This window comes from Conger conger, chromosome 10, assembly GCF_963514075.1.
Source record: "Conger conger chromosome 10, fConCon1.1, whole genome shotgun sequence".
NCBI lineage: Eukaryota > Metazoa > Chordata > Actinopteri > Anguilliformes > Congridae > Conger > Conger conger.
In genome coordinates, this window is record NC_083769.1 from 4,438,097 (window position 1) to 4,447,500 (window position 9,404).

The window sequence follows — 9,404 nt, forward strand, 5'->3', positions numbered from 1 at the left end:
TTAAAAAATGGGACAGTGGAAGATCTGTTTCTAGGGCACAGAGAGGAGGAGGGTGGTAGTGGAGTTGCACTTTCCAGCTATTCGGATGCACCCCCGGATATAGGCCAAAAAACTAAATTAGCAACACGCGGTCCAAAGGTCTGCCCAAGGCACCACCTTCAAAGGTAAACAAATTCATTTAGTTGTTCTTTGTATCTTGCTAACTAGGATCACAGCATTCCTTTTGCTTCTGTGTCGCTAGCCGGTAGAGTTAGAACCTAAGCTTTGTGATCAGTATTATTGGTGGGTAGAGTAACCAAAGACTGAGGTAAAAGTATTGTTACTTCAAAATAATAATTACTCAAGTAAAAGTATGCTATGCAAATGCTTGAGTAAGGGTAAGAAAGTTACTCGGGTTGTTTCATAGGATATGACTGAAAGGGGCAGTTCACCCCAAAATGAAATTAACCTCCTGAGACCCTGTGTCCTCAAACAAGGACATTACATTTTGGTTTCCCTGAGCTCTATACAGTATATCTTAATATAAGGGACATTGAATTAAGATTAAATCAAATAGATTTAAAAATATTTTCACTGCAACAGATTTTTATTTCATCCTAGATATTTGTATTATGTCTCTCCAGCTGAGATATTCACAACTTTTTTAGATGCATTTCACATAATGGACCTCTTATGTTATGGGCCTCTCCTTGTCTGGTAAACAGTGCACCAACTATTTACATAAAAATAAACTCAACAGCAACATCTCTATCCAAATATAACGCTACAGTTACTCACGAACATCAACAGAGCTCAAACATTTACATTTGAATCCAAAGCTATTTCTTTTGCTCGTATTCTCTAACTATGTCTGTGCAAACAGAAGAGGTCCATTATTTCAAACTGCAATCTAAAAAGGTAGTAAAATAAAATCTAGTTTGTCACATCTCAGTGAAAATATCTGGATGGATAGATCTGGGTAATTGGAAAAATACTTTCATTTCATTTCATTTTAGATTTTACATTTTTGTCATTTGGCAGATGTTTCTAATTCAATGACTTACAAGTGCATAGGTTCTTCCACAGGTTAATAGCATCAAATCCATAACTAGTAAAACACACACAATTTCCTTTAACATTCATAATAATAATAATAATAATAATAATAATAATAATAATAATAATAATAATAATAATAATAATAATGCACTTCCAGTAAAATAGTAATGATAGTAATGATAGTAATTAACAGAATAAAAAATAGCCATGTGCAAATTAAAACAGGGCCTAAATCAAATGACATTATAGTAAAGATTCAATTTATTACTGTGCCTTTTTTAAAATCAAACATTAACATTGACAATGCATGGCATTCTCTGTTTGCTCACAAACATGGCTGACATTTGTGACAGTTGTAATGGATCATTGCTAAAACTAGCGGAGCTGAAACTAGCAGAGCTATTTTAATTCATCTCATGTTCATTGTTATTATCACTTGCCACAACCGAAAAGTTACCGCCACATTTCTTAAGTTGGATGTTGAGTTCCTGTATGCTGAAATGTGTCCATTTTTAGGCACAGTCGCTTGTGACTGCAAGGAAAACACAGCTTGAATATGAGGCCCCAGGCCCTGTTTCAGTGGCTAACTGAGTTAACCAGATTAGTCTGTTAGTCTGAAATGGACTGCGTCCGAAATAGCATACAATCATACATAATGTCCAAAACCATCGCTGTATAAAGTAGAACAGGACCTGCTTCGGACGTGTATGGCCCTGGTGTGAAATGAGTTCAATGACAGTGCAAATTAGTACTAAATTATTTAATCCTGGTTTTAGAACCCCATTTGAAAACCAGTAGTGCCAGAGTCTGCAACCTTGGTCCTGTAGATCCACAGGCTATGTTAGTTTTTGTTGTTACAAAACTGCTAATTCATGAATTAACTCACTTCACCTGGTCTGAATTGGGTGCTCAATTTAAGGTGAAAACAAAAACAAGCAGAGCTTGTGACTCTCCGTTCCTGCACGCACACACGTGTGTGTGTGGTTGTACAGTACACACACACACACAGACACACACACACAGGCCTGCCTGTACACACACACACACACACACAGGCCTGCCTGTACACACACACACACAAACACACACACAGGCCTGCCTGTTTGTGCAAAAGTGAACTCGGTGGCACCTGCATGTAGGTGGGAAACTTAAGTAACTGTGTAGGAGCATGGTTTGCAGAGAAGTATATTTAGAATCTCTGGCATCATTTTCAGTGCATTTTGGAGGTTCGGCCCACAGGCATTCTGCCACTGTTTTGGTCTGTTGCCACGGCGACTGGGCTGTGGCTCAGATTATTTGGAGGAGAAGAGAGGAGACAACACCAAGTCCGGTCCTTTGCACCGACTCACAGGTAAGATTCTCACACCTTCTTTCACACAGAACATAAGAACTACAACTACACTGATGCACCGGACAGCCTTGTGCATGGTAGTCAGGCAAAGTATACCCCACAACCCCAGTCCAGGGGGGCCGGTCTGCCAGCTGGTTTTTGTTCCAACCAATTACCTTAATTAATTTTTCTGACCGCTGTATAAATTATGTTGGTTCACTCCTGTACTTGAGCAGAGTAAAATCTTTAGTCTGCAGCTGGTGCATATACAAATGTCTGATCAAGACATTATTTAGCTACTTAAACAATTAAGAGCAGGAGTTGGCACAAAACCCTGAAGTGGATCGGCCCTTGCTGTGCACCCCTGGTATAGTGTAACTCACAGGTGTCAAACTCCAATCCTGGAGGGCCACAGTGACTGTTGGTTTTCGGGTTTTTCCTGGCACCCATGGTTCATTTGAGTCATTGATTGGCCTTCATTTGTAGCCGGTTGAAAGGAAACCACTAAAACCTTGCAGACACTGCGGCCCCTCAGTTTCACACCACTGGTGGAACTGTTTCATTCAGTAATTCAGCATTTTTGAACAGCAGGTGACCGTGTGAGGAAGTATCATGGTCCGTTCCTCAGTGTCTGCCTGCCCTTTGAACGTGCGTATCCATGGACACACCTGCAAACGTGCGCTGATAGGGCTGTACCGTTCTGCTCGTGAACAGAAGCTAGTTGCTTTATATGAGTCCACAGTACTACACGACTATCAGGATTGCTCCAGTCAAGGGCTGTGATTGGTTGTTTTTGTTTTGTGATAGCCCTGCCATAAAGTGCACTGTGTGCTAGTAATGATTGTAGCGGATAAAGAAACGTCTTTTGTCGATGTCATTAGCAGTATGATAGGGAATCCTTCTGATGTTGCGGCAACTGTTGGACCGTGGGGGTGGGGCTGTGTAAGGGGCAAACATGTTTTGTTTTGAACAGAGTTCAAGGCCCACACAATCACTCGGTCAAACACGCTTCCATGGTTGAAATGACACATGTCAGTAGAAGCACATGCTGACTCGTGCAGAAATGGTTACATTCTCAAAATACTGTTTGGTTGTGGCATTCTGCTGGTGACTGGTCACAGCTACTGCAGGCGTTTGAGTGGAAGCCATCAGGCTCTGTTTCAGTGTCAGGTCTCAGAGTGTGTTAGAGACAGCCGTCATACGCACCGCCATCTGGTTCACAGATGGAAGCCCGGGATCGCTCCCCCGTCCTGGACGAAGCGCAGCTGGACATCCTGGGGGGCCGTAGGGGGAGGAGGGCGGTGCCCCTATGGGATAGACTGAAAGCCAGGAGCTGGTGAGTGACAGCCAATCAGACAGGCCCTCCTACACCTGCAGCCAATCAGAGTTCTGTTTCTGATGTGGGCGGTGCCCGCGAGATGTTTTTAAACAGAAGCTCTGACTATTTGTATTGATCCTTGAGGCCCACAGTCTGAAGGCCACATACATTTAATGACACCATTTTGTGAGTCTAACTGTGTCTGACAACGTCTGAATGTCCGAGTTTCTGACAGACTTATAATCGTTATTAAAGTATTACTCGTTGGGCAGTAGAGTCCGCAATTATGTGTGGGATTTAATAACCAGAGATAATAGGCTGAATTCACGATGAGAAGAGTGTGTGTGTGTGTGTGTGTGTGTGTGTGTGTGTGTGTGTGTGTGTGTGTGAGTGAATGAGTGAGTTAATGAGAAGCGTCAGTTGTACAGCACCTTGGATAAAGGCGCTATATGAATGCCAACCATTTACCATAATAGAGGGATTTCTGAATTGTGGTTCAAATCATGAACTACACTTCTCCAAGAGTAGTTTGGACAGTGATGCTTTGACTCCATTTGTAAACTACACTGTGTATATTACTCGATTACTTCTTTAAAATTCCATTTAATCTCATTTTTTGGCTGGAACAATTTCCTATGGTATGTTCAACCTGAGAGCGCTACATTCAAGGTAAGAAGTACCAGCCCAATATTAAATGTATATTTACTCAGACGGGATCATTACAGCATTACATAACATTACATTATTGGCATTTGGCAGACGCTCTTTTCCAGAGCGACATACAACAAAGTGCAAAGTGCAGACCCATAACCAGGGATAAGTGCGCTGAAAGACCCGAGAGAGAAGTACAATTTCAGTGTGTGTCATTGTGTCTCAGTGTGTGTCATTGTGTCTCAGTGAGTGTCATTGTGTCTCAGTGAGGGTCATTGTGTCTCAGTGAGTGTCATTGTGTCTCAGTGTGTGTGTCATTGTGTCTCAGTGAGTGTCATTGTGTTTCAGTGTCATTGTGTCTCAGTGTGTGTCATTGTGTCTCAGTGAGGGTCATTGTGTCTCAGTGTGTGTGTCATTGTGTCTCAGTGAGTGTCATTGTGTCTCAGTGAGTGTCATTGTGTCTCAGTGTCATTGTGTCTCAGTGTCATTGTGTCTCAGTGAGGGTCATTGTGTCTCAGTGAGGGTCATTGTGTCTCAGTGTGAGTGTCATTGTGTCTCAGTGTGAGTGTTATTGTGTCTCAGTGAGTGTTATTGTGTCTCAGTGAGGGTCATTGTGTTTCAGTGAGTGTCATTGTGTCTCAGTGAGGGTCATTGTGTCTCAGTGTCATTGTGTCTCAGTGAGTGTCATTGTGTCTCAGTGAGTGTCATTGTGTCTCAGTGTCATTGTGTCTCAGTGAGTGTCATTGTGTCTCAGTGAGGGTCATTGTGTCTCAGTGTGAGTGTCATTGTGTCTCAGTGTGAGTGTCATTGTGTCTCAGTGTGAGTGTCATTGTGTCTCAGTGAGTGTCATTGTGTCTCAGTGAGTGTCATTGTGTCTCAGTGAGGGTCATTGTGTCTCAGTGTCATTGTGTCTCAGTGAGTGTCATTGTGTCTCAGTGTGTGTCATTGTGTCTCAGTGAGTGTCATTGTGTCTCAGTGTGAGTGTCATTGTGTCTCAGTGTCATTGTGTCTCAGTGAGTGTCATTGTGTCTCAGTGAGGGTCATTGTGTCTCAGTGTCATTGTGTCTCAGTGTCATTGTGTCTCAGTGTGTGTCATTGTGTCTCAGTGAGTGTCATTGTGTCTCAGTGAGTGTCATTGTGTCTCAGTGAGTGTCATTGTGTCTCAGTGTCATTGTGTCTCAGTGTCATTGTGTCTCAGTGAGTGTCATTGTGTCTCAGTGTGTGTGTCATTGTGTCTCAGTGTCATTGTGTCTCAGTGAGTGTCATTGTGTCTCAGTGTCATTGTGTTTCAGTGAGTGTCATTGTGTCTCAGTGTCATTGTGTTTCAGTGAGTGTCATTGTGTCTCAGTGTCATTGTGTCTCAGTGAGGGTCATTGTGTCTCAGTGTCATTGTGTCTCAGTGAGTGTCATTGTGTCTCAGTGTGTGTCATTGTGTCTCAGTGAGTGTGTCATTGTGTCTCAGTGTGTGTCATTGTGTCTCAGTGTGTGTCATTGTGTCTCAGTGTGAGGGTCATTGTGTCTCAGTGAGGGTCATTGTGTCTCAGTGAGTGTCATTGTGTCTCAGTGAGGGTCATTGTGTCTCAGTGTGTGTCATTGTGTCTCAGTGTGTGTCATTGTGTCTCAGTGTGTGTCATTGTGTCTCAGTGTGAGGGTCATTGTGTCTCAGTGAGGGTCATTGTGTCTCAGTGTGTGTCATTGTGTCTCAGTGTGTGTCATTGTGTCTCAGTGTGTGTCATTGTGTCTCAGTGTGTGTCATTGTGTCTCAGTGTGTGTCATTGTGTCTCAGTGTGAGGGTCATTGTGTCTCAGTGAGGGTCATTGTGTCTCAGTGAGTGTCATTGTGTCTCAGTGTGTGTCATTGTGTCTCAGTGTGTGTCATTGTGTCTCAGTGTGTGTCATTGTGTCTCAGTGTGTGTCATTGTGTCTCAGTGTGAGGGTCATTGTGTCTCAGTGAGGGTCATTGTGTCTCAGTGAGTGTCATTGTGTCTCAGTGAGGGTCATTGTGTCTCAGTGTGAGTGTCATTGTGTCTCAGTGAGTGTCATTGTGTCTCAGTGTTATTGTGTCTCAGTGTGTGTCATTGTGTCTCAGTGTGAGTGTCATTGTGTCTCAGTGAGTGTCATTGTGTCTCAGTGAGTGTCATTGTGTCTCAGTGAGTGTCATTGTGTCTCAGTGTCATTGTGTCTCAGTGTCATTGTGTCTCAGTGAGTGTCATTGTGTCTCAGTATGAGTGTCATTGTGTCTCAGTGAGTGTCAGTGAGAGACTCTGTGTTATTGGCTTGTAGGTGCTCTGGCCCCAGGGTGAAGCGTTGCGTGTTGGGGTGCGTTCCTGTCCTCTCCTGGCTCCCACGTTACTCTTTTCGGGAATGGGCGGCCGGGGACTTGGTCTCTGGCATCAGTGTGGGCATCATGCACCTGCCTCAGGGTGAGACCGCACACCTCAATCACACCTGCAATGCAAAAAAGGCTTAACAATATGAAGTGTTTTAGTCTTGTAATGAGACTTCAAATCTTTTTCCCCTCAAGAAAAACAAATATTGGCTTGTTACTGTTTGCTTGTAAAATGTTTGCTTGTGAAATTCTTCCCATTGGCAAGTCTTGAAAGGCAGACTATGCAGAATTTCAGGCCCTGATGCGGCCCTTTTTGGGTTTTTTATATGTAAACATTCCCAGCCCAGCCCGCAACTCCCCCAAGATGATTCTGGCCGTTGCAGACTATGTTGTGATAGCAATGAGCTCAGAAAACCGCTGTCTGATTCGTAAAACCTCTGCTTCAGTAATCGCTTTCCACAGCTAGCTTTTTAATTTTACTTGTGTTTGTATTTAACTAAATATTGTTAGTGATGATATTAGCCACTGCTAATACCAGTGTATTTCAGTCTGCTGTAGCTTGCCTGCCTGGAAGGAAGCACAATTCTTTAACATAAACAAACATATAAATTCACTGTCACGTTTTCATTTTTATCAGTAGCTCAAGTCTTCTGAAAGTCCAGAGGTCTAGGCATGAGCTCCCTGCTCAGGAGAAGAAGTAATCCAGTGAAATGTCCTGAAACTATAAGCAGTAGCGCGGTGCAGTGGGACTGAGCTATCATGACCAGGCAGCTAATAATGGCAGCTACCTACTGTAATGTTACCAAACACGAACCAGCCACTTGATTAATGGTTAGCCACCCAGTCTAATCTCCTGCAAATCCAGCTCACCACTGCAGTAGCCAGTCCCTACACGTCTCCTCTTGCCCTCCGTCTATTAGATCGTAGAGCCTATGGGTTCAGTGTATTGGACACATGCTTTTCAGACACAGCACAAAAATAAAAAAGGCCCACGCCCAGAAGCACCCTGATGAGTTTTTAGAATAACAAATACACGTAGCAAAGCAGGGAACTGGGCTGAAGTGAAAACAGACACACTAACATCCGGTATCATAATAATATCATGTCTGTTTTCAAGAGTCGCACCCAATGGGGTAAGGTGATTTCACTTGTCAAGCAAAAAGTAACTTAAAACTAGCAAATATTTTGTACTTGAGAGAAAAAAAAGGCATGACAAAAACACTTGATTAGACAAATGTATTTGCTGTAGCTACTTGACTCACACCGGTTCCATCAAACCTAAATTGTGCTGGTCCCAAACCCAGCAGCCTTAGGTCTACTTCACACCTGCACATTGCACTCATACCTGCCTGACACCTGAGCATCTCCCTGCTCTGTAGGTATGGCGAATGCCCTGCTGGCCAAAGTCCCTCCCGTGTTTGGGCTCTACTTCTCATTCTACCCTATCTTGGTCTACTTCATTTTCGGGACGTCCCGCCACATCTCAGTGGGTGAGTTTGTTTTCCCCTGTACCCCCCCCCGTACCCTCCCATCTGTCTGTCTGTCTGTCTGTATCTTTTCCTCCACTTCCACTAAAAGTCTGGATTTTGGGAAAATTTTTCATTGAAATTAATCAGTACGAAGAAAATACAGCAACATTTGAACTTTTCCAGGCAAAGCACCTGCTTTTACTGCAGAGCCAAGCATCAGTGCCATTGTGTTTTCGGTAAAATGACAACAAGAGCTACGAGTTTGATTTTGAGCAAACTATTTTCTATTTTAAAGGTAGATATAGCCTAGTCAGCTAAAGTGATAACATAACATGATAAAAAAAAGTTTGAGAATATTGTGGAGAGGAAAAGAAAATGAGTTAAGTTGAATCACAGACTTTTAGCAAAAATGTTTTTTCAGTGCGATGATTGTGTGTAGAGAATTATGTGACGAGAACAATAAATCCAATATTAATTTTAACAGTTGTTGCATTATTATCTCAAACTGTGTTTGTGATTGGCAGGTACTTTTGCCATTCTGGCCATCATGATTGGCACGGTGACGGAACACATGGTGTTGCCGGGGAACAGGACTGAAGGGGTGTCGTGGGAGAGGCTCGACGGTGACGGGGATGCAGCCAGAGTGGAAGTGGCATCGCAGCTCACCTTTCTGTCAGGACTGATACAGGTAAGCAGGGGGGTTTGTGTGTGTGCTCGACTGAGTACGTGTCTCAAGAATTTTATTCTTATATTGAGATAAGACTAAGATAAGACGTGTCTCAAGTATTTTAGTCTTATATTGAGATAAGACTAAGATAAGACGTGTCTCAAGTATTTTAGTCTTATATTGAGATAAGACTTTTTTTTGCTAAGTAAGGCAAAAATATTTCAAATGAGATAAGACTCCTTTCAAAATTTGCCTGTGGGGTAAGAATTTCACTTGTCAATTAAATTAACTTAAGACAAGTTAATATTTTCTACTTATGAGAGGAATATGTGATCCTAAATCTTATTTCAAGACTAAAACCCTTGTTTTGCAGTGTGCTTGTGCATACACTGCATGTGTGTAAGTGTGTTTGTGGCTGCACGCACATGTTCGTGTGTCGCTCTGTCCTCCCCCCTGTAGGTGGCGCTGTGGCTGCTGGGGGCGGGCGGTGTGTCCCGCTGGCTCTCTCGCCCCCTGGTGAGGGGCTACACCACTGCAGCCGCCCTCTTCGTCGCCGTGCACCAGCTGCCCCTGCTCACGGGCATCAGGGTGGGGGCGCAGTCG

At 43.3% G+C, this 9,404-nt stretch overlaps 1 protein-coding gene across 1 annotated transcript in view; it reads left to right on the forward strand.

Moving 5' to 3' along the window:
• The first annotated feature begins 38 nt into the window (after positions 1-38).
• slc26a6 (solute carrier family 26 member 6) overlaps positions 39-9,404 on the forward strand; it is a 22,674-nt gene continuing 13,308 nt past the window's right edge. The window contains exons 1-7 of the mRNA XM_061257495.1: positions 39-164; positions 2,253-2,389; positions 3,592-3,704; positions 6,620-6,759; positions 8,045-8,155; positions 8,659-8,822; positions 9,261-9,404. The exon at positions 9,261-9,404 is cut by the window's right edge and continues 21 nt beyond it. Coding sequence (XP_061113479.1) covers positions 3,592-3,704; positions 6,620-6,759; positions 8,045-8,155; positions 8,659-8,822; positions 9,261-9,404 — 672 coding nt within the window. The 5' untranslated portion in view covers positions 39-164; positions 2,253-2,389. The remainder of the gene's footprint in view (positions 165-2,252; positions 2,390-3,591; positions 3,705-6,619; positions 6,760-8,044; positions 8,156-8,658; positions 8,823-9,260) is intronic.